The 24,452-nt window shown below is 42.7% G+C and overlaps 1 protein-coding gene across 2 annotated transcripts in view; it reads right to left on the bottom strand.

The window, feature by feature from the left end:
• The window catches only part of LOC138970781 (RNA polymerase-associated protein CTR9 homolog), a 55,740-nt gene that overhangs the window by 25,367 nt on the left and 5,921 nt on the right, over window positions 1-24,452 (bottom strand). Inside the window, exons 2-23 of one of the 2 annotated variants that reach the window (XM_070343307.1) lie at window positions 23,802-23,900; window positions 23,197-23,436; window positions 22,404-22,493; window positions 21,690-21,868; window positions 20,995-21,190; window positions 19,483-19,710; window positions 18,806-18,922; window positions 18,228-18,317; window positions 17,602-17,730; window positions 16,884-17,067; window positions 15,817-15,905; window positions 15,048-15,233; window positions 13,354-13,441; window positions 12,782-12,930; window positions 12,079-12,195; window positions 11,650-11,795; window positions 10,631-10,702; window positions 9,211-9,346; window positions 7,231-7,362; window positions 6,201-6,337; window positions 4,859-5,092; window positions 148-3,882 (exon numbers count right to left, since the gene is read on the bottom strand). In XM_070343307.1, coding sequence (XP_070199408.1) covers window positions 3,408-3,882; window positions 4,859-5,092; window positions 6,201-6,337; window positions 7,231-7,362; window positions 9,211-9,346; window positions 10,631-10,702; window positions 11,650-11,795; window positions 12,079-12,195; window positions 12,782-12,930; window positions 13,354-13,441; window positions 15,048-15,233; window positions 15,817-15,905; window positions 16,884-17,067; window positions 17,602-17,730; window positions 18,228-18,317; window positions 18,806-18,922; window positions 19,483-19,710; window positions 20,995-21,190; window positions 21,690-21,868; window positions 22,404-22,493; window positions 23,197-23,436; window positions 23,802-23,900 — 3,513 coding nt within the window. In that variant the 3' untranslated portion in view covers window positions 148-3,407. Of the gene's footprint in view, window positions 1-147; window positions 3,883-4,858; window positions 5,093-6,200; window positions 6,338-7,230; window positions 7,363-9,210; window positions 9,347-10,630; window positions 10,703-11,649; window positions 11,796-12,078; window positions 12,196-12,781; window positions 12,931-13,353; window positions 13,442-15,047; window positions 15,234-15,816; window positions 15,906-16,883; window positions 17,068-17,601; window positions 17,731-18,227; window positions 18,318-18,805; window positions 18,923-19,482; window positions 19,711-20,994; window positions 21,191-21,689; window positions 21,869-22,403; window positions 22,494-23,196; window positions 23,437-23,801; window positions 23,901-24,452 lie in introns of those variants that run through there. The other variant, XM_070343308.1, reaches the window with a different exon arrangement.

Below are 24,452 nucleotides of genomic sequence, written 5' to 3'. Positions count from 1 at the left end.
TCACACAAATGTTACCTGATTCAAGCGCGCAAACACACACATGCACACACACACACAAACACACACATGCACACACACACAAACATGCACACACACACAAACACACATGCACACACACACAAACACACACACACAAACACACTGGCATCTTGTTCTCCTCTTTACTCTTCCTTTTACCACTTTGGTTTTTTTTATTTGGTTTTTTTACAGTGAACACACACAAAGTAGCAGCAGTAATACACCAGTAAGGGGCAAATTACACCTGCGCAGAGTCAGCGGCACAGACGACGCACTGCAGATTACTGAGGTAATTCTTTTTTTTCCCAGCCCGCTACACGTTGCGTGAAAAGAAAACAGGCCAAGTACTCGTCATAATCCCTATTGCAGCATGCAGCGCGCGCCGCTGACTAGGCGCAGGTGTAATTTGCCCCTAAATGCAATCTACAGGAACGATACACAGAATGAAACTAACTACTGTTCAACAATGACAAGAGTCAGACATGAGACCAGCAAATGTTCCAAAAGTAGGAAAGTAAGCCGGGGTCCAGAGGCCGCATAGGCCCCTGGTGGGGTCCAGGGGCAACGCCCCGGTAGGGGGTTCAGGGGGGCAGCCCCCCTGACGGAAAATTAATGTTAAAATTATAAAGGCCATTTTGGGGCCTCTCCTGATAGCAAAAAATTAGATCATGCCTTTTTAAAAAGCTATAAAAATGACAAGAATGATATGTTTTAGCATTTTAAACAAAAGTGTAATTTATAACAATCACACACACACAAAACTTACTTGAAAACTTTCAGAACCAACACATTTTTTCCACCAAGTCCGTATTTCACCACGCAGTGGCCGTTGTCGCACCACGTGCACACGGCCTGACCGGGAATAGATATCTTGGCGATACTGTCGCCAATGAGCTAGCGCCTTTCTTTCTTGTTGATTATGACAGTCATTTCTTCTGACAGCCAGTTGGCTTTCCACTTGTTACACCCCCGGTATAGGGGTGTGTATAGGTTTCACTGGATGTGTTTGTTTGTGTGTTTGTGTGTTTGTGTGTTTGTGTTCGCATATAGATCTCAAGAATGAACGGACCGATCGTCACCAAACTTGGTGAACAGGTTCTATACATTCCTGAGACGGTCCTTACAAAAATTGGGACCAGTCAAACACACGGTTAGGGAGTTATTGCTGGATTAAGATTAAGACTGACATATTAATGGTCAAAGGGAAATAACCTTCTCAGTTGGTGGCAGTGAGAATGGTTATTTCCCTTTGACCAACGGGGGTGTTTTTCCTATCGGAGGAATTTCTTGTTTTTCACACTTTGGTCGTCGATCGTAAGAGCTTCCACAGCCAACAAAACAATACGGAATCCAGACGCCATGATGCTACCTTTTTCACCTTCGGCGTTTGGAGATCGGCAGCCAATCAAAACAACCCGCAAACCGCCATCGGTGAATAATTAGGCCTAGGCGATAATCGTCGGATATCGACAGCCAATCAAACGCGACCCATGATACTGCTATGGGTTCACGCGAGTGCTGGGGTGCGAATGCACTGACTTCAGACGCAGACAGCTTCAGCTGAACGGTTCACACCACCACCACCCCCCCCCCCCCTTTTTTCTCAACGAATTTGCACCGATCTCAAGAATGGTCTGCGAGCTAAGGAAAATATCGGAATTCCGATAAAATTCGGACCAGTCCCATGTCTGAAGAGTGTCCCTCCTCACTTTGACTCCAAAAATGACTGCACCCTTCTTCGTTCACTTTAGAAAAAACACAAATTCGTTTTGGCAAGTTTTGACTCTATAAATGTTTTCAGATAGACCAGGAATCGAGACGAGGGTAATGGTGTATGTGTGTGTAGAGCGATTCCCAGAAAACTACTAGACAGATGTTCATGAAACTTTACATACAAATTCTTCGAAATTCGTCAGACACTGCTTGTGCCATCCAGTACAGATGAACATTTTCTTACACATTAAAATTCATCACTTTTTACTCTCATGCAATAACCAAGAAAAACAAAGATAACCACTATGTAATGCTGAAAGTAATTGTGCCTTGTATAATTCTGAATCCAAAGCTGACCCTTCCCAAGTCACCTACTTTAGCATCTGTCTTAAAAATCCCAAAACAATTGTTTTGTAACAATTATGATAACATTATCAAGAAACATCAAACAAATATGAACAAATATGAACATTCTAACTACAAAATTCTCAAAGACATCAGTTGGACATCACTTCATCATCATTACAAAAATGAATATTTTTTAAGTTCACAAAGATTGAAGTCAACAGCATGAGAATGTCAAAACAAGTTGCAGTATTCTGGAGGCTGTGATGCAGCAATGTCTGCAGGGATTGATTTTTTTTAAATTCTCCCAAAAAACAAATCCTCTTCAGCCCTACAATTAGTTGACAATACCTCTCTTGCATGAACGCTTTCTTTTGGGATGGAGCTCTCTTACAAATGTCCAATGAAAGCGTCAATAGACAAAATGATCCTCTGTATCATTATTATTATCATATGAAGTCTTATATCGCGCGCGTATCTCCAGACTCGGACTCAAGGCGCAGGGATCTATTTATGCCGTGTGAAATGGAATTTTGTACACAATTCATCACGCATTCACATCGACCAGCAGATCGCAGCCATTTCGGCGCATATCCTGCTTTTCACGGCCTATTATTCCAAGTCACATGGGTATTTTGGTGGACATTTTTTTATCTATGCCTATACAATTTTGCCAGGAAAGACCCTTTTGTCAATCGTGGGATCTTTAACGTGCACACCCCAATGTAGTGTACAACGAAGGGACCTCGGTTTTTCGTCTCATCCGAAAGACTAGCACTTGAACCCACCACCTAGGTTAGGAAAAGGGGGGAGAAAATTGCTGACGCCCTGACCCAGGGTCGAACTCGCAACCTCTCGCTTCCGAGCGCAAGTGCGTTACCACTCGGCCACCCAGTCCATGGTATCAGTCAAAACTACATAGGAGGCAGCTGTCCACAAATTAGTCAACAAGACATTCTGATACAGTGGAACCGGTCTATAACGACCGCCCACGGGACCGATCAGAAGTGGTTGTTTTAGACAGGTCTTCGTTAAGGAAAGGTGACTGAGTGAGGAAAACCCTCGATGGGCGTCCTGTCAAATGGTCATAATGGGCAAGTGGTCGCTATCCAGGTGATCGCTAAGGCAGGTTTGACCGTATCTTTTCTATCTCCTGGCAATTTTAGAGCGTTTACTTCCCTTTGGTTATTTGTATCTTTTCAGTATTTCCTTCCTGAATTCCTCAGCTGTTAGTCCAATGAAATCCCTGTTCCCAGCAACTCTGGCAGTAAACAAAAATTGTCCAACGACCTTGTCTCTCCCAGCTCTCCTCCCTCACTACACACACACAGCTATTCACTGTCTGAACCTGATCCGCCTCCAGACTTCGGTGATCCACCACCCGACTTTGGGCTTCCAGAGCCTGACCTTGGCGACCCCCCACCAGATTTCGGCGACCCCCCACCAGATTTCGGTGACCCACCACCAGATTTCGGCGACCCAGGTGGTGACCCTTCACCTCCGGATTTCTTCCCACTGTCAGACCCGGACCCAGACTTCCTCGGGGAGCCAGAGCGCGACCTTGACCTGGAGCGAGAGCCAGACTTTGACCGTGACCTGGATCTGGACCCTGAACCGGACCTGGACCCAGACCCGGAGCGAGAGCCGGACCTGGACCTTGACCCTGAGCCAGATCTGGATCCCGACCCGGAGCGGGAGCCTGAGCCGGACCTTGACCTTGACCTCTTGCCCCCTCCGTCACTTTCGCTGCCTGACGACATGATGCGACGTCTCTTGCCCACGCCCTCCTCTTGTTCGCTTCCACTCCTGGAAATAAAAATCACACCATGTGACAACTGTCTCGTGTGCAATCACAGAGTGATAAACAGCAACAACAAAACAACAACTATGTTACTAGTGTACTCTGCCTGCACTGCTTCGGGGCTTCACAAATTTCATTTCCCAAAACTCTCAAAAGTAATTTAACAATCATTCATCAGAATTTGTTTACTTTCAAATTGCATATTTCATGGCATGAACATTAATTTTGTCAAAGCTCTTGTGTTTATCATCCCATTTCATAAAAGTTTGCACACTGAAGGAAATAACTAAGATAAGCTTGTAAACACACGTTCAGCAAAATATATGCAAAAGTTTCAAATTATTGATGCACACAACAACAAACATTTTAAGGCGGCACATGGCGTGAACATTCTTGAAAAATGGCCAAGACCATATCACTGGTATCTATCAACCCCTTTAAACAAAATTCTGCACACTAATGTACATAATTAAAATGAGATAGTGCGCAGAATTTAAGCAAAATATTTGGACTAGCAGGCTACACACCAAATTTCAGCTCAATCATATGAACCCCAAAGATTTAAGTGCAGACATACAAACAAATAAAGAGACAAACAGACAGACAGAGTGAAACCTATACATCCCCAAATACACAGGGGGTAGCTCAGTTGGTAGAGCACTGGACTTGTCATCGGAAGGTCGCAGGTTCGAATTCGGGCCGGGACGGACACGGGTCAACTTTGTGAGCAGACCCAAAGACGGAAGCCATGTCCCACCTCCGTGTCACCACAATGGCACGTAAAAGACCTTGGTCATTCTGCCATAAGTGCAGGTGGCTGATTACACCTAAACACACAGACACCTGGGTAGCGCGACTCCGTTGCTGCTAGCTTTCCACTGGGAGGAAGCGACCTGAATTTCCCAGCGATGGGACAATAAAGTCATGAAAATGAAAATGAAAAATAAAACAGCAATGAATGAGAAAAACGGCAGAACTTACTCATCAGCAATTTTCAGCTTCTCGCCATCCGAGTCTGAACCTTCGCTGGAGGAGATGATGGCCTTGGAAACGACCTTGCGGCGCTGCTTGGCCGACAGACCATCGTCGTCCGCCTCCGCCTTCGTTTTCTTCTTGGACTGCTTGGGTTCTCGTTGCTTCCTCTGCTTCTTGCCGCGTCCGCGTCGACTGTCCCCACCTTCCTCGTCGTCAGAATCACCCTGGTTCTTGCGAGACCTGAAGTAGCGGAATGGACAAGTGTGATAGTTTGGGACTTAAGATAATTAAATGAAAACAAGTGAGAAACCTCCAACATGCAATGATGAAATCAGAACTCCTCGTTCACCTGTCCCCACCTTCCTCGGGGTCACAATCACCCAGATTCTTGCAAGACCTATGTAACAAGGTGCTAACATCAAGTGATTCAAGTTGGTGTTTTTGATGAAAACGTCCTGGTCAAGGAATAAAAAGCTTACACACCTCGTCCTGAATATCTTGCATATTTTCCCTCGGGTAGATGTTCAGGTATTACCGAGCCTATCGACCCTAGGGAAAATATGCACGATATTCAGAACTTGGCGTGTGTAACCTATATATATAATCACTTGTCAGGATTCCTTTGAGTTGGGGCCTGGGTAGATACATAGCCATGTCCCACCCCGTGTCACCACAATGGCACGTAAAAGACCTCGGTTATTCTGCCATAAGTGCAGATGGCTAATACGTACCACCTAAACACCCATACACTTGTGTATCTCATCTAAAGTCGGGTTAAAACCCAGGAACATGCCCGTAATGGCCAATGATGTAAAACTTGAATTTCTCTCTCATCCTTTGAGCTGGTCGTAATGGGCAAGTTGATCTTTAAGGCTTTCGAATACACCAGTAGACTACATTGGAGTAGCCTCCCTTTTCGGATATACAACGCTTTGTGTGTCGTAACAGTTAATCCACGCATTAGCCATATCCATATGCAAAATAATGAAATCAACATTAGGAAATGCCAAAAGTTTACAAATATCGACATTTTCTATCAGTTCAATTAAAAACAATCGCTAGAACTTGCGTTTACGACATTCGTGTGTGAGAACGTGTCCTGTCATCAGTATCCAGTATCTCCCAAAATAGACTTTCCTATTTTTCACCCCACAGTCAGCTTGCCTTCTTAGCTCAGTCGTCAGTGAAATGCGCTAGAGATCATGAGGTCACCGGTTCCAGCCTTGCCATTACGGGTAAAAAAAATTTTTTTTTACATTTATGATGTAAAAAGGGGTAGGGGTAGTAAAAGCATCACATTTCAAAATTTTTAAGGCGGGCCTCCATAGTTCTGCAGATTTCCACTCACCTTCTCTTCTTCTTGGACTTTCTATCTCCATCTTCGTCATCACTGCCACTGCCTGCGTGTTTCTTCTTGCGTTTCTTCCGTGGAGCCTCGTCCTCGCTGTTCTCCGACATAATCTCTCCATCTTCCGTACGCTTTTTCTGAATCAACACGAAATGATGGTGACTTTTATGAATTTCAAAAACAGACATCTTACGATACAAATTCAGAATAAAAAAAAAAAGAATTGTAGGTTATTGGAACGTTTAATTATTGACAAAATAAAACGCTACATTTACAGTACGTCAACCCAGAGGTCTTTTAAATGGAAAGACAGACCAACACTTATTGTGTTGCATGTGAGATTCATCTGCGATTTTGAGGTAAGTTCATTATTTGTGCAATAAATGTTTATCCGTCTGCTTAAAAGACCACTGGGTCGCATACTGTAAATGTAACGTTTTGGTTTGGAAATAATTAAACGTTCCGATAACCTACATTTCTAGTTTTTGATAGCGACTTTTATGGTCAGGGTTTGCCTCAATGTATCCTTTTCATACACCCTCTGCATTTATTATCTGAATCAACATGAAATGACAGTGACATTTAGAGTCAGGGTTTGCTGTAACGTAACATTTTCACTTAATTATCTGAAATTATTTTTCCTGAGAAAATATCCGGATGATTTAGTGTCTTTAGTGTAGCAAATGAAAAACAATGAAATAGATCCCAAACTGTTGGTCGCTTTTCCTTATTGAAAAATGTCCATGGACACTCTTTCTCTCTCCCCCCCCCCCCCCCCCCTCTCTCTCTCTCTCCATACACACACACAAACAACTGTGACACACACTCACTCCCTCCCTCCCTCCCTCCCTCCCTCCCTCCCTCCCTCCCTCCCTCCCTCCCTCCCTCCCTCCCTCCCTCCCTCCCTCCCTCCCTCCCTCCCTCTCTCTCAAACAAACACACACACAAGAGCTTTCATGACACAACCAACACATTTCTAAATATCACACACATCCGATTAAAATATTCCACATGTTCATCTTTCTCTGACCTTGCCACCAGACTTCCTTGATCTCTCCTCAGAAGCTGCTTCAATGTTGATGGTCTTGGCTTTCTCGATGAAGACTGCTCGCTGCTCAAGCATTTTCTTGTTCATTTCCGCCTTTGCAAGCAGCTTCACTTTCTGCACACACACAAACACACACACAAACCATGTCAAAACAACACATTTCAACTTGCGAAGAGAATTTGGTTTATGTAAGCAAACCACACACACAAACACACACACATACACATGGAACATGTCCAATAACACATTTCAACTTGCAAAGAGAATTTTCTTTCTGCATGCACGCACGCACGCACGCACGCACACACACACACACACACACACACACACACACACACACATGCACACGCACACATATAACACACACACACATGCGAAAACAACACATTCCAACTTGTCGCAAACTCCAGAATACGCCCGTGTGCGCAAGGTGGTCACACTGATATAATCTCAAAGTGTTTACTTTTCCTTCAGTAGGTGACACCACTTCCATGGGGCCAGTTTTGTAGACAGTCCTGTTTAGGTTAAGGCCATGTCAGACGCACAACACAAAACAGTGTTTTCTTTCAAAACGAACACAAAACAGCGTGTTTCTCATGTGACATCCCCCAAAACGCATTTCGGAAAACACTGTTTCGTGTTTTCGCATCGTGTTTTGGGTTTTAAAACATGCTCTAAAATCTGAAAACACGTTTTGGTAGTCAGCCAATGAACGCGGACGATCAACTCACGTGACTCGGTTTCCGGCACCACGGACAGAAAAAAAAAATGGCCGACCCAGATGTGGTACCGATTCAGGGTAGTACCAGACCCCTGAATCCTAACTAGAGTCTATGGAGCCTGTAACGTTTGACGAGAGGCAATAATATCAGTGGGCGCTGCAAGCCGTGTCGTTTACAAACTCGAACACAGGGCGGTAGCTGGACAGGTCAAGCTGACACTGACCGATATTTCTTTGAAAGCATGCAGCGCGCTTCATCTGTGTGTTTCGCGTGTGACATCCCCTCTTTAAAAACATGTTTCCCCGACATTTTGATGTAGTTTTTGTCGAAAACATTGTTTTGTGTTGTGGGTCTGTCTCCACCTTTACAGTATAACCCCCCTTTTAAGGCCTCCAAAACTGTCAGAAAATCAGGTCTTAAAAAGGAGGGAGTCTTAAATTGGAGCCCCAAGATTTGGGGCATTTCTGGAGGGTGTCAGGCCTCTCCTAGCAAGAAATGTAATTATTTCTGGACAGTGTACCATATTGCTCATTGATCAGGACTTGCATACTCAGTCAATATAAAGTGATTTTTTCATCCATCGATTTTTTTTCCCTCACAGATTATTTTCTTCCTCTTCTTCTTCTTCTTCTGCGTTCCTGGGCTGAAACTCCCACGTACACTCGTGTGGGTTTTTTGCACGAGTGGATTTTTACGTGTATGATCGTTTTTACCCCGCCATTTAGGCAGCCATACGCCGCTTTCGGAGGAAGCATGCTGGGTATTCTCGTGTTTCTATAACCCACCAAAATCTGACATGGATTACAGGATCTTTTACGTGCGCACTTGGTCTTGTGCTTGCGTGTGCACACGAAGGGGGATAAGCCACTAGCAGGTCTGCACATAAGTTGACCTGGGAGATCCGAATAATCTCCACACTTAACCCACCAGGCGGCCACGGCCGGGATTCAAACTCACAACCTTCCGATTAAGAGGTCGACGTCTTACCACCCCGCCACAGCGCCCGTCTTTTTCTTCCTCTGAAAACCAATCAGGTTTCCACTGAAATCCGCGGATCCAAGCAGAACTCCCAAGCCTGCTTCTCACCTGCTTCTCCAGCAATTTTTTTTCCTCAGAGATTATTATTCTTCCTCTGAAAACCAATCAGGTTTCGTTTCAAATTCACGGATCCAAGGAGAATTCCCAAGCCTGCTTCTACGATACAATAATACCTTATTATCTCAAAAGAGAAATTTCTCACCTGCTCCTCCACGTGTTTCTGGCGAATGGCATCCCTCTCCTCCTCCTGTCGCTTGCGAATCTCCTTCTCCTCTTCGTCGATCTTGCGGGCACGCGCAACATGGTACTGGGCCTGACTCAGCAAGTCAGAGCACTGCCTGCAGCGTTCACAACATCAACATTGTCTTAGTGAAGTTCTTTTCATTTTTACATTTAGTCAAGTTTTGACTAAATGTTTTAACATAGAGGGGGGAATCGAGACGAGGGTCGTGGTGTATGTGTGTGTGTGTGTCTGTCTGTGTGTGTGTGTGTGTGTAGAGCGATTCAGACTAAACTACTGGACCGATCTTTATGAAATTTGACATGAGAGTTCCTGGGTATGATATCCTCAGACGTTTTTTTCATTTTTTTGATAAATGTCTTTAATGACGTCATATCCGGCTTTTCGTGAAAGTTGAGGCGGCACTGTCACGCTCTCATTTTTCAACCAAATTGGTTGAAATTTTGGTCAAGTAATCTCCGACGAAGCCCGGACTTCGGTATTGCATTTCAGCTTGGTGGCTTAAAAATTAATTAATGACTTTGGTCATTAAAAATCTGAAAATTGTAAAAAAAAAAAATTTTTATAAAACGATCCAAATTTACGTTCATCTTATTCTCCATCATTTTCTGATTCCAAAAACATATAAATATGTTATATTTGGATTAAAAACAAGCTCTGAAAATTAAAAATATAAAAATTATGATCAAAATTAAATTGTCCAAATCAATTTAAAAACACTATCATCTTATTCCTTGTCGGTTCCTGATTCCAAAAACATATAGATATGATATGTTTGGATTGAAAACACGCTCAGAAAGTTAAAACAAAGAGAGGTACAGAAAAGCGTGCTATCCTTCTCAGCGCAACTACAACCCCGCTCTTCTTGTCAATTTCACTGCCTTTGCCATGAGCGGTGGACTGACGATGCTACGAGTATACGGTCTTGCTGCGTTGCATTGCGTTCAGTTTCATTCTGTGAGTTCGACAGCTACTTGACTAAATGTTGTATTTTCGCCTTACGCGACTTGTTTAAAATCTATCACAGACATGACTGACACATAAGAGAACGCCATGGATACAGACACATCTTGCGATGGCCACAAATTCATTCCCATGCCATTTATTTTCTTTGGCTTAACTGCGAAATTGGCTTTGAAAGTTTCAGTCTTCAAAATTGCAATATAGCAACTAATGTTTCATTCTGAAAAACTGCCATTATAGCTTTTAAAGTTTCGGCAATTTTGTGAAACACTGTAGTTCATTCTGCCAAAACAAAAGCAACATTTTCAACACTTTGGAATAAGTTGCAATGTTTTGCACCCTGCGGACGCCAAATAACACCCTTCCACCTCCTCCCTCCCCTGCCCCCCCCCCCCTTCACCCTCAAATGTCAACATACCTGGCTTCAGTGGAAGCCTGGGTCAAGTCAAACTTCATCCTGTCGCCATGCTGACTCAGGTACGTGAAGTATCTGAAATACAATCGTATCAAGCAATGATCCAAATTCAGTTGGTCTTCCCAACCATGCATACAAACTCTCAGGTATGTGAAATATCTGAAATACAAGACATACAATCGTATCAGGCATTGATCCAAATTCAGTTGGTCTTCCCAACCATGCATACAAACTCTCAGGTACGTCAAATATCTGAAATACAAGACACACAATGGTATCAAGCAATGATCCGAATTCAGTTGGTCTTTCAAACCATGCATACAAACTCTCAGGTACGTGAAATATCTGAAATACAAGACACACAATGGTATCAAGCAATGATCCGAATTCAGTTGGTCTTTCAAACCATGCATACAAACTCTCAGGTACGTGAAATATCTGAAATACAAGACACACAATGGTATCAAGCAATGATCCGAATTCAGTTGGTCTTTCAAACCATACATCCAAACAATACTCAGTACTATGACTCACTGATTACTTACGCTAGTCAAAAAGTCTGAAAGTAGGCCCAATTAAATATTTTGGAAAAAAGGATGAAAGTTGCATGAATCCAGAATCTAATGAAAGATCCCTGGAGGTTTGAAAATGCTGTAATTCTGGCAGGAACAAAACTCAAGCTTATTCCTCAATTGAAGTTGTCTGGAAATAACTCTGTCAGGATGGCATGGGTTGTGAAATTAGTCAAACTCATGTGGAGTCAAGCAGCTCACTAGTGAGTGGCCTAAAATGTCACGTGACAAAGTGTGCCTCGCTGTTTTGAAGAAAACAACTCTTTCACAACACATAAAAACACGACAAAGTTATTTCTAGAATTCCTCTATTGACAGTACCTCCAGGGAGGGAGAGAGGGAGGAAGGGAGAGAGAGGATTTGTGTGTGTGTGTGTGTGTGTGTGCGTGCATGCACATAAAAATGTTTTCATGTGTGTGTGCGTGCGTGCGTCTTTCACTTGTGACCAACCTGTGTGCTAGTTCGAGATCCCTGACGGCCGTGAGTACGGTCTTGAGGTTGCTCTTGTCGTCTTTGAGCACTGAGGTGGCCAGCTTCTGCTGAACCAGGGCAATGTTGTACAGCAGCACTGTGTCGTTCGGGGCCACGTGGCGAGCCTGGTCAACACACAAACACAGGGTTATGATAATGATGATGATGATAATGATGATGCACCATGGCAATGTTGTACAGCAGAACATGTTTATCACTAAATTGACTTAATCGAGCGACATGCCACAAGAGCTACAAAACGGGAGCCTCAAAATACTGGATCGGCTTTGACTTTTTCTCGTCCTTTTTCAGACAATCAAGCGTACAAAATACGGCGAGATCGTATGGATTCCCAGGTCTGCACTATATCTCTTGGTCCCTACTCCATCACGAGAGCACCCTACATACCTTGAGCAGTGTTGTCTTGCAGTCTTGCAGCTTGCCGCATTTGAAGTAGGCTCTGGCCAGGTAGACCATCACCTCCACGTTGTGGTTCTTGAAGAACTTCTTCAGGGCGTTCTCGTACTGAAACGTCACATCACAACCGTCAGTGTCAGCAACATTTTTCAACTACATGAATAAGGCATCTGAAAATGTACAGCAACTGCATCACTATTAATTGAGTTTAACAAGAAAAGCAATGTCCCATTACAGTGTATAGGCATAGATAAAAATGTCCACCAAAATACCCGTGTGACTTGGAATAATAGGCTGTGAAAAGTAGGATATGCGCCAAAATGGCTGCGATCTGCTGGCCGATGTGAATGCGTGATGTCTTGTGTAAAAAAAATTCCATCTCACACGGCATAAATAAATCCCTGCGCCTTGAATATGTGCGCAATATAAATTGCATACAAAAAATTAAAAAATTAAAAAAATCCCTGCGCTTAGAACTACCCACGGAATACGCGCGATATAAGCTTCATATTGATTGATTGATTGATTGAAACAGACTAGATTTCAGTCCGGTTCAATTTAGGACATGCTCACAGCAGCAAAAAGGCATCCCTGAACTGACCCCAGCGTTCACAATTAACACACTCCAAACTGTGAAATCGCCAGTAAAAGATATAGTCTGCCTTTAAAAAGACTTTGAAAGCACATAACTCACCATCTGCACGGCGGCCACAAACTGTCTCTGCTCCACGTAGATGTGAGCAATGTTGAGCCAGACGTCACAGAAGTCCGCCGTGGCTTCACGCACTTGAGCAAAGACGTCACGACCCTCGTTGATACAGCCCTTGTGAGCCAGCACACAGCCTTACAACACAAATAACATGTGCAGGCGGCTGGTTTTTTTACTCCACAATTTTTGGCAGCCATACTCCGTTTTGGGGGCATACAGTTAAACCCCCCTCTTAGACACCTAACCCCCCCCTTTTAAATCCCAAAATTAAAACTTCCCCCTTTATAAAATCTTGATTTTTCAGACATTCTCTTCATAACATTTGTACAGGCCCCCAATTTAAGAATTGATTTTTCAAGACTCCTTTTTAAGACTCCCTCCTTTTTAAGACCTGGTTTTCTCATATTTTTGGAGGTCTTAAAAGGGGGGTTCCACTGTAACAGAGTCTGTGACACACACTGTACTTATAAATGCATTAGACACAGACTAAACTGTCAAAAAGACTCATCAGCCTAGGTGCCTAAAATGTCATCAAGAACAAAATAAGAGCAACTGACCAATGCCGTTGGCAGCCCAGATGTTCTTTGGGTCGTTGCGTAGAACCTGTTTGTACATGGCGAGAGCTCGGTCCTGGTGCCGTTTCTCCTGCAATGCAACAACAACAAAAAAGGTTGATATCTTTTCATACGCATTTCCAAGAACACACAGATTTAATCACAAAGCAATAAATAACTCCCAAAATACACACAACTCAAAGATATATATACATAGAGAAAACTCAAAAATACACAACACTTCATAGAAATACACATTCACAAAAAATATACAAAATTCTTAAAGGCACAGTAAGCCTCCCGTAAACCATCACAGATACTGTCAGGCTTTTACACACAGTACAAACACCCTTCCATTTGAACGCTCACCGAACGGGAACATCCAAGGTGCCCTACGTAAAGAGCGAGCAATTTTCAAAGAATTAATTTTTCGGATTGTCTCCATCACAATCGGACCGTGGTGCGTTTTGGCGCTAGACCTAACTTTTAAAATCTAAATAATAAATTGACAGCTTGTTACTCAAACATTCTTTAATCATAAAAGAATTCTTTTTTCATCAAGACAAGATCAGTACAATTCGAAGTTTTGAAAGTTTGAAAAAAGAAAAGCCCGGAAGCAGGGTCACTCAAGGTCGTGGTTCTCGTAGCAGACGACGGCTTATGCCTCTCGCCAGTTCCTCTCAACAGTCAAAAGCCATCGCTAGAGTTCTTGTGAACCACAGCCGTTTGTTTCGTGCATAGTCAAAGGTACATAATAACGTGCTATTGCAGATAAGCTCACAGCGAGCCGCATTCAAATTACAAACTGACGACTGCATTGTAAAAAAGGGAAACTGGATCACACGGGTTCACGATGGCTCAGGGGTAAGATAAACCACGCAAAAATAAATTCTTTGAAAATTGCTCGCTCTTTACGGAGGGCACCTAGGATGTTCTCAAGCAGTGAGTGTTTAAATGAAAGGGAGTTTGAACTATGTGTAAAAGCCTGACAGTATCTGTGATGGTTTACGGGAGGCTTACTGTGCCTTTAACCACATCAATAAAGAAATAAACAGGGCCTAGCATTGGAAAAAGTGAGTTCAGCTTACAAAGGCGGGTGTTTGGGGGCCGCAGGAGGCCCCCAGTGGGGTTTTGCCCCTGGTGGGGGTTCGGGGGGCACTTGAAGATTTTTTACCTAAAATGACCCCCCCCCCCCCCCCCCCCCCAAAGAAGATTGAGCAACTAAATTATGCCTTCACCAACAAGCAAAACACAGACAGAAAACAAGAAAACTGAGAATCTTGTGTTATTTGGCCTAAAAGTGCCATTCCTACTTCCAGGAATACCTGGATTCTTTGTCACTGAATGGCTGACCACGTTCAACAATGTCGCTTCGAGACATTATTTCAAATCTAGAGCCACAAAACACCGGCACAAAGCATGCTCGCGCGATGCCAGAGGAAGTGCGTGCTCAAGCAAACTGTCAAACCGAGAATTGAACCGAACGGCGCACAAAACGAAAGCTGGGACTGTTTGGGTTTACCGTTTGGGAATAACAGGTTTTTGCATTTCGGCGTACACCAAATCGAATTCCGCGTACTGGAGATGTTATTTCGGCGTAAAGTACGCCGAACGGCTTACAATGCTAGGCCCTGAATAAAAGTCCTAACGTAAATCCTCCACACACACTCTCACATAAAAATTCTCATACAACTGACCTTGTCCTTGTCTCTCATTGGCTGGTGAAGGGTCTGCAGCCATACATTGCCGAGAGCGATAAGGGAGTACGCGTCATCCTTGGTCTGTGGGCGCTGTAAGATTCGTTCAAACTTCTTCTGCCCCGGCCCCCACTCCTGCTTGGCCAGATGGAGGCTGCCAATCAGCGACCAGGCGTCAGGGTGATCCTGAAAAGGTTAAGAAGAAAATATTCATTTTGGTTGCTTGAGTGGTTAGCTTTCAGGCTGAGAGAGCACGCACAGAGATAACTTCTCAAGCTTCTGCGTTCAAGTTTTTGCACAAGTTGAATTTTACGTGTATGTCCGTTTTTCCCCCCGCCATTTTTGTTTGTTTGTATAACCCACAGAACAGATTACAAGAATTTTTCCGTGCGTACCTGCACTTGTGCTTGCATGTACACACGAAGGGGAATAAGGCACCAGCAGGTCTGCACATAAGTTGACCTCGGAGATTGACAAAATTCTCATGGGCATCCCGGTTTCGAACACTAAACCTCCCACATGGGAGGCCGACCGACGTCTTATCCGCTAGGCCATTGCGCTCGTAACGTAGATAATGTAAAAGAGAGGACGCTCACTCTCTCTTCGGCCTTACTACGGAAACTGAAGGCAGAAATTGTTTCGGCAAACCTTCATTTAGGCTCGAGTGAGTGATCTCTCGTTATAGTCTTGCTGGTGGTGTTTTATGAAAATATAAATGCCCAACGAAATGAGCAGTGTAATTTTCATTTTCCTTTCTTCAAGCACCAACCTGGTTAATTTGCAGAGCTTCCTTGAACCAATCGGACGCCTCGTAGATCTGACCTCTGTCCCTGGCCATGCAGCCGAGTCGTAGGTAACCTGATGACACAGACACGCGAGATGAGGCGGTTTTATGTTAAAAAGAACACCAGAAAAAATGAGAGAGAGAAAACAAGGCGTGTCTACAAACAAGAAAATGTTTCACAGGGTAGAAAGGGACTATCTGCAGGGTCCCCACTGGTTTTTAGAAACAAAATTCCATGACTTTTCCATGACTTTCCATGAGCCTCAATAACATTTTCCATGACTAGATCCACAGGTCGCCATTTCCGAACACGCAAACTTGTTACGTCTTGTCACTGCCAGTTTTGACACTGGCTTGCTTTGCACTGAGTTTGAGCACAGGCGGAAGGTATCGTTCACTGGACCACTACTTTCATAGAAAGACTACAAGGTTTGTTTGGTTAATTTTTTTTTCTTTCTTATTTTTGTTAAATTCCATGACTTTCCATGACTTGAATTGAAATTCCATGACTTTCCAGGCCTGGAAAATTAAAAATCAAATTCCATGACTTTCCAGGTTTTCCATGACCTGTACGAACCCTGTATCTGTCGATCAGTCAACAGAGTGAAGGATTGAAAACCAGAGTTGTTCCCAGGCTCAGAGAACAATAGGTCAGACTGATCCAACTGTTCCGGCTTTGTCGGATAAGTAGGAAAATTGTTAGTCAGAAGGTCTCCTGCATGTCCAATGGTCGGATGGTCGACCAGCCAGGGGCCAGACCAATGCATCAGATCAAAATAGTATGCGTCAATAACCTAAGACCAAGGCCTGAGAACAACGCTGGAAAACACTTAAGGCATGATAAGAAAGTCACACAGAGATTAAAAAATGTATGCACAAACATGCATACATTTAGAGTAAGGTTTGTGTGTGTGCACGAAACCTTGCTCAGAATGCACCCACATAAGAATAAATAATATATAAAACAATCATTTATGCACATGTACAAACACACACATATATCCACACACAAGAAATACCCCCAAAAAGGTTACAATCCACAGATCACTCACAATCCACGTAGTTGGGATGATCACGCAGAATGTTCCTGTAGTACTTGGCAGCCTTGTCATACTCGTGCAGAGCCTCGTACAGACGCGCCAAGTTGTATGTCGTCGTCACGGAGATGGCACTGTAGTACGTTTCGTCATGCTGAGCATCCGTCTTGGAACGCTCAAGGGAAGCCTCATAATATTTCTGCAATAATAGAGCTTTTTTAAATTAAATAAAAAATGATACTAATAATAATGATAAAAATAATGGAAATAATAATGAAGACTTCTCACGAAAGCTCACAAGTGATACACAGCATCAACAAAAATATACACATATACACAAACATCCAGACACTGAAATACATTTGCAGTTTTTCTTTATAACACAATTCACAGATTCTGCAAAGCTGGAACATAACGGCTCTTCTGACATCTAATCACCAAGCAAGAAAAGAGCCTGATGTCACAGAAACCCCTAAATAACTTCATGGTCTCAATTAAAAAAAAAAAAAAAAATGATGAACAAACAAAACCACACAAAAAAAGGGAGGGGGGGGGGGGGTATTTTCCTAATTGAAGTATAGAAATTGTTGCCAATAAACAATCACACACACAAAAAGGCTTCATAGTCTTGAAAAAATTCGAGCAAGGTATTTTCCTCTGACACACAGCCTCACCAATGACCAATGCCTACTCATCAACAATCCTATCGATCAATACGCAGTGTCTGACCTACCCGTGCCTCCTGGAAGTTGCCCAGACGGAAATGCAGGGCGGCGACATTGTTGAGAATTTCAGGCGGGACATCAGCCTCCACCTTTTCCTTGAGGATGCGAGTGGCCGTACCGTACGCTGACAGAGCTCCCTGACAAGAGGAGGACAAAGCAACATGTTCATTAACCTTCACCAGGCATCCTGCTGAGATCATTTCCCCATGAAAATATCTTCTTGAAAATAACCTATTAGATGATCCCGTGAAACATGATAAAATATTCCCCAAAATTCTTGCTGCTGCAGTTAAATTAAATTGGCAAATAAGTTTGTGTTAGTCATTATCTCTCTGCCCCACCCCATCCCCTGTTTCCCTTCCATCTCATAATCTTCCCTTTCTTACCTACATGTCTTTAGATTGTTAGTTAAACTCTTTATTTTGATCTGATATTTCTGTTAAAGGGCTTTTTCTGGACCTTGACAGTACCCATTCAATACGTTTTTCTCAGATTTGTTGAGATCTTAAAGGGAGTGTTTCATTGTACCAAATACCTTTAATATTCTGCAAGCAGAATGCAAGGTAAAACTCAAAGCCCATGCAGTTTGGTAAATATTTTCACAAAATGAGCAGCCCCATTCTTCAAACCTCACCTGAACATCCGTCTGTTCCAGGATCTGCGCTAGTTCAATCCAGGCCTCCACGTCGTCAGCAAACTGTTCCGTCACCTTCTTCAGGTGTTGCTGTTCAAATAAAACAAATATTACACAAATTAAAAAACAACAACAGTGCTGCTCAAATCAAAGGACATGACCAAGCGCTACTAGCGACATCCGGTAAGGGCGGTCACTCTGGGGTATAACTCTAGTTTCACTTTCGTTTTCCTTTCGGTAGTTAAGGGGTTATATGCAAAATAACATTGTGCTTGGTAAATCTAAATTAATATAAATATTTCCACCGACATTCACAGACCAACAAGTGTTCACTGATCTGCTGCACGCTTTTCACGCTAAACCCTTTCCCCGACACTGTTCCTGCATTCAGAATGAAAACATCCCTTTTTCTTTACATTCTGACTGCAGTCAGAAAAACACAGACTAAATAGTCAGCTCAGATATGGTTATTACACAGATATTCCTTCTCCTTTAAATTTTGAAATAGTGATGTGTGTGTGCCTGCGTGCGTGTGGGAGCAAAAGACATAAGAAAGGTGGAGAGCATAAGGATCTCACCTTGGCGATGTCCCGTTTCTCCATGTCAAAGGTGTTAGCGTAGAGGGAGCCCAGGATCTTCATGGTCTCGTAGTTCCCAGGCTGAATCTTCAGTACTTTCTCAAAGCACTGTGCCGCCTGGTGAGGAAAAAAGAAATAAAGACTGTTAGTAATCACAAACATTTCAGAATTAAAAGCGACCAAACAGAATGTACCCTGAAGAGAACTTGTTCGGCTCCAACAAAAAGCATTTTATTTTGAAATCTTAAACAACAAACAAATGAATCTGTTCTGCGCTCATCATTCCATGGACAAATTGCGGAAACCCTGTGGGGATTGTATGGGTTGTGAACGAGTGAATAATCTTGCTTTTAGTGAGGAAAACTTTCCCACGCAACATTATAGGCCAGTTAATTAATGCGGGTATGTCCAAACCTTGTGGACAAGGAGCAAGTGGGGAAAGTTTGCCTCACTAAAAGCAAGCGTATTCACTCGTTCACAACCCATACAAACCAAAAGTTATTTCCAGAATGTGTCTATTGGGAATGATCAGCACACAACAGATTCATTTGTCTGTTGTTTAATATTTGTTAATAACTTTTTCATTTGATCCACGAAAGCGTTTGATCTGGTTTTCACATTTTGTTTATTTGAATATTTCCATAGTTCATCAATTCCATCCCAACACAGACACTCACATTGTCATTGTCTCCTCTGTAGATGTACATCTGTCCCAGGCCGAAGAAGGGCAGGACGAAGCTGCCGGGAGTGAACTGTGTGGCCTGGTAGTAGTACTGGAAAGCCTGGTCGTAATCTTCCTGCACGTGGAAGGCACGCGCCAACTGGTAGCAGCTCTCTGCACGCATCGCTTCGTTCTCCGTGTTATGGAAAGCGTGTAGAGCCAGGTGCTGGACCTTTTGGTAATCCTGCACAATAACACAAATTACAGATGTTAATGGTAGAGTAGGTGTTAGTTACTTAGACATGCAGATCACGAAAATATAGGCAAGATATAAGCATGCACTGGTGTGAATAAAAGAGGAGAATTTCCTCAGTGAAGGAGTGTATCTCAATGCTCTTGTGTGTTCTAGGAAGTTCCAAGTTTTCCCTCTTCAATAATGTTTTCTAAAAAGAAACAAGTCGCGTAAGGCGAAAATACAACATTTAGTCAAGTAGCTGTCGAACTCACAGAATGAAACTGAACGCAATGCAACGCAGCAAGACCGTATACTCGTAGCATCGTCAGTCCACCGCGCACGGCAAAGGCAGTGAAATTGACAGGAAGAGCGGGGTAGTACTTGCGCTGAGAAGGATAGCACGCTTTTCTGTACCTCTCTTTGTTTTAACTTTCTGAGCGTGTTTTTAATCCAAACATATCATATCTATATGTTTTTGGAATCAGGAACCGACAAGGAATAAGATGAAAGTGTTTTTAAATTGATTTCAAAAATTTTATTTTGATAATAATTTTTATATATTTAATTTTCAGAGCTTGTTTTTAATCCGAATATAACATATTTATATGTTTTTGGAATCAGAAAATGATGGAGAATAAGATGAACGTAAATTTGGATCGTTTTAGAAAAAAAAAATTTATTTTACAATTTTCAGATTTTTAATGACCAAAGTCATTAATTAATTTTTAAGCCACCAAGCTGAAATGCAATACCGAAGTCCGGGCTTCGTTGAAGACTATTTGACCAAAATTTCAACCAATTTGGTTGAAAAATGAGAGCGTGACAGTGCCGCCTCAACTTTCACAAAAAGCCGGATATGACGTCATCAGACATTTATCAAAAAAAGGAAAAAAACGTTCGGGGATATCATACCCAGGAACTCTCATGTCAAATTTCATAAAGATCGGTCCAGTAGTTTGGTCTGAATCGCTCTACACGCTCTACACGCACGCACACACACACATACACCACGACCCTCGTTTCGATTCCCCCTCGATGTCAAAACTTGACTAAATGTAAAAAAGAAAAATTTCAGATATTCAGGAATTTGTTATTGGGACTTTCAATCCAGCACCAGTGCAGACATAGAGTGTGATAAAGACCTACAACAGAGAAGAACACTTTACAACACACCAAAGACACACACATAGAACAGAACAGGGGGAGGATAAGCACGAAAATAATAACCTGAACTTTATACCACCAAATATCAATGCCCAAACTCAGCTTTCTATTTCTAGGCAGACCCCTCACCTTCTTGTAGAAGAAGTGGTTGGCCAGGTGGTTAAGCACCATGGGATTTGCCGGGTCAATGGCGTAGGCGCGCGACAGAAGCTGCACCCCACTCTTGATGGAGTCCTGAGTCTTAGAGTTGAGCTCCAGCACGGCCAGGCCCACCAGGGCTCCCACACACTGCGCGTCAAGCTGCAGCGCTCGCTCAAACGCCATTCTGCCCAGCGACAAAACAACGAGAAATTCAGAAAACTACATCAAAGGCTCACACGGATCCCACAAAAAAAGCAATTAATTCACAAATCTTAACCAACAAACTAAAGAATCTGTTCTGTGCTGACCATTCCCAATGTCAGGTTTGTATGGGTTGTGAAAGAGTGAATACTCTTGCTTTTAGTGAGGCAAGCTTTCTACTGGTGCTCCTTGTCCACGTGTTTCAGACACACCACCCTCGCTAGTGACTGGCCTATAATGTCACAGGGGAAAGTCCGCCTCAGTGAAAGCAAGAGTATTCACTGACGAAGTTGAACCTGTGACAGTACACATCAATACCTTCTTCTCAGCTAACAATGTAAACATCCTTTCCTTTACAACTATTGTTTTCCCAGATATGTTTAGTCACTAGCTAGATTTGAAAACCCCTTCTCAATCGGAATCTTAACTCCCGACACTCCTACTCTCAGAGGTCCTATAACAAAAGAGCATCGCTGACTTACCTTGCTTTTGGCAGACGGTTGAGCTTGACGAAGCAGTGACCCATGCCCAGACGAACGGACGCTGGACACTTGGGGTTGGTTCTCAACGCCTTCTTGTAGTAAGCCAGAGCACCACGGAAATCCTTCTTGTTGAACGCTATGCAGGCTTTACCCAGCAACGATGGAATGTTGTTGCTTGACTGAAAAACATATATCACCTGCTTTCAAAAAATATCTGTCTCATGCTCTTTATACTAAAACACAAGAAGTAAATAAGTGCATTCCTGTGTGAGTAGAATGCACTGAGATGTCGTTTGAATATTTGCATGATTATTGCGTTTTTGAGAGCGCTGCACGCCTAGTAGTCATTTTGTTGTGCAATATAATTCCTGTTATGAAATCACTCAAAGACAAGCATGGCCCCTGAGCCATCAAACAAGTGAACCCACTTTCAGCCCCCCCCCCCCCCCCCTAAGACCTCCATTATATTAGACCTTATTTTCTCAGATATTTTGAAGCCTTCAAAAAGGGGTTCCACTGCATTTGATTCGGAGTGGAAGTAGTCCCTGGATATCAACACACGTATCTAAAAACATTCATCTCAGTTGGATATGGGCCTTTTGATTCTGCTACACAGTGATCACACCCGACTCTTTTTGGCTTTCCTTCTAATTCTCGGACTCATTTATTCACTTACTCACTCATTAACTCACACATGCCACAAGGATAACTTACCTGATTCAGTACGAAGTTGAACTGAGCATCAGCCTGATCCATTTTGTCGCCCTCCAGCAAACAGAAGTATGCTCGCCCCAACAAATGGTTCTGCACACATCAAACAAATGACATCTGATCACCTGCTGTGTAGAGAAAAACATCGTGTGGTCCATTTATGTTGCATCTGAAGAACAATAAATTCAGCAAGTTACAGTAACCCAAATGACCATCTTCCTTGCATTGAAAACTGTTGTTGTTTATTTTGTTCTGGGGTTGTTTTTTTTTTACATTTCCAATCGAACTACTGACATTTTATCCCTACATCCTGCAGAAAACTGAACTTCAACAAATAAATAACCTTAAAATATGTGATACGATAACAGAAATCACAAAACAGTTAAAATCCATACCATTTCAACACACAAACAAGCTCGGAGCAATATTTCAGTGACTAAATTGTTTCTTGAATATTATGGGTTTAAAAAAACCAAAAAACAATGCGCGTTTTATCGACTAAGAATTCACCCTTAAAAGGTCAGCTTGAAAAAAATGTAATTGATAAACTAATAAATAATCACAAAGACACAGTCCCGAATTACCCCCCTTTAAAGTGGCGTCGCATACTGAAAGAACAGCGACCATTTGAGATTCACTCAGTCAGTCAGTGGAACAGGGGGTTATTGCCTTCAGGAGGAGGGGGTGGGGAGAAGAGAGAACGGGGAGAGAGAGCGAGGGGTGGGTGGGGGAGAGAGAAAGGGGAGAGAGAGAGATAGAAACAAACTTTTAACAAGCCTGTCAGCTGACCACTTACTTGATCATACATGATGATTCTGTCAGCTGTGGTGTAGAGCAGGGTAGCCTTGGTAAAGAGCTCCCTCTTTTTGTCTTTGTTCTTCTCTTTGTGCGCCTGCTGCACATAGTGCGCAGCCAGGGTGTCCAGGGAACGCATCTGGTCACGCTCACTGTTAGCATAGTCCAAGCTGGCGTCGGTCCTCGACGCTTCCAGGATCTTGACAAAGTCATCGATGAAGCTCTGTTTGTAGTATTCCAGCTGCAGCAAAAACACAGTGATTGAAATGAAGAAGGAAAAAAAAAAACCAAAAAACGCCTTGTGCAGGGAAGATTCCATTGTCTGTGAATTTGTTCTGAATCTGAACAATAATGGTTGAAGCCTAAAAAATGGGTTTTTTTACAAGATAGTTGACGATTAGCTAATAGATTTTCAGGCGTGCCTATAATTGTATAAAATATATCTGTGAACATGTATGTGTTGTAGGCAAGTTAAAAGCATGGTTTGTGCGAATGTCTTCTTCTGGGCGTGACTGAAATAAACCAAATGGCAAATCAGAGGGGTTTAATTTCAAAACAATTTTTAGACTATGTTTCAGTTTTTTTAACAATATAAAAAACACTCACTGCAAGCGTGACCCAAATATGTAGTGGTGCCACCTCCTGGCGTAGAATACTCAACACCTCTTCTCCTTCTGGCAGCTGGTCCAAATCCAGCTCAATCACCTGTAATTGTAAACAAATCAATCCTTTATTAAACTTTCTTTATCGTCATTTCTACACAACATGCAGTTAGGCCTAAAAAAAAAATAGGTGTGGTTACGGTAACCCGACCTACCCTATTTTTAGGGGCCGACCCTATAACTTTTTATAATATTTGTCAACAAAAAAACAAAAACAAAAAAACGAGTGCAGAAAACGCAATGAAAGCGACAGCGCTCGAGTCGCACACTTATTTCCCTGTCAAGTAGGTTTAATTTGTACACATCAGAAAAAAAAGTTAAAAAAAAAAAAAGTGATTGCCTACCTTCCTACCCTATTTTTGGGGGCTATGTTACCTTAACCACACCTATTTTTTTTTTTGCCTTACGCTCAAGTGTGTGCCCAAATGAAATGTTCAGGAAAACTTGGCGTATTTTTAGAAAAATGAGTGTACTCCACACAGCATTCCAACATCCAAAATACTGGATCGGCTTCGAGATGAGCTTGTGAAGAAAAGTAGTCTAGGATTTTTTTTTATTGTATTTTTTTTTTCGCCGACCGTACTGATTGTATTTT

The sequence above is a fragment of the Littorina saxatilis genome, linkage group LG7, assembly GCF_037325665.1.
Source record: "Littorina saxatilis isolate snail1 linkage group LG7, US_GU_Lsax_2.0, whole genome shotgun sequence".
Taxonomy (NCBI): domain Eukaryota; kingdom Metazoa; phylum Mollusca; class Gastropoda; order Littorinimorpha; family Littorinidae; genus Littorina; species Littorina saxatilis.
Note: the sequence above shows the minus strand (reverse complement) of the source record. Positions and strands in the feature narration are given on the sequence as shown.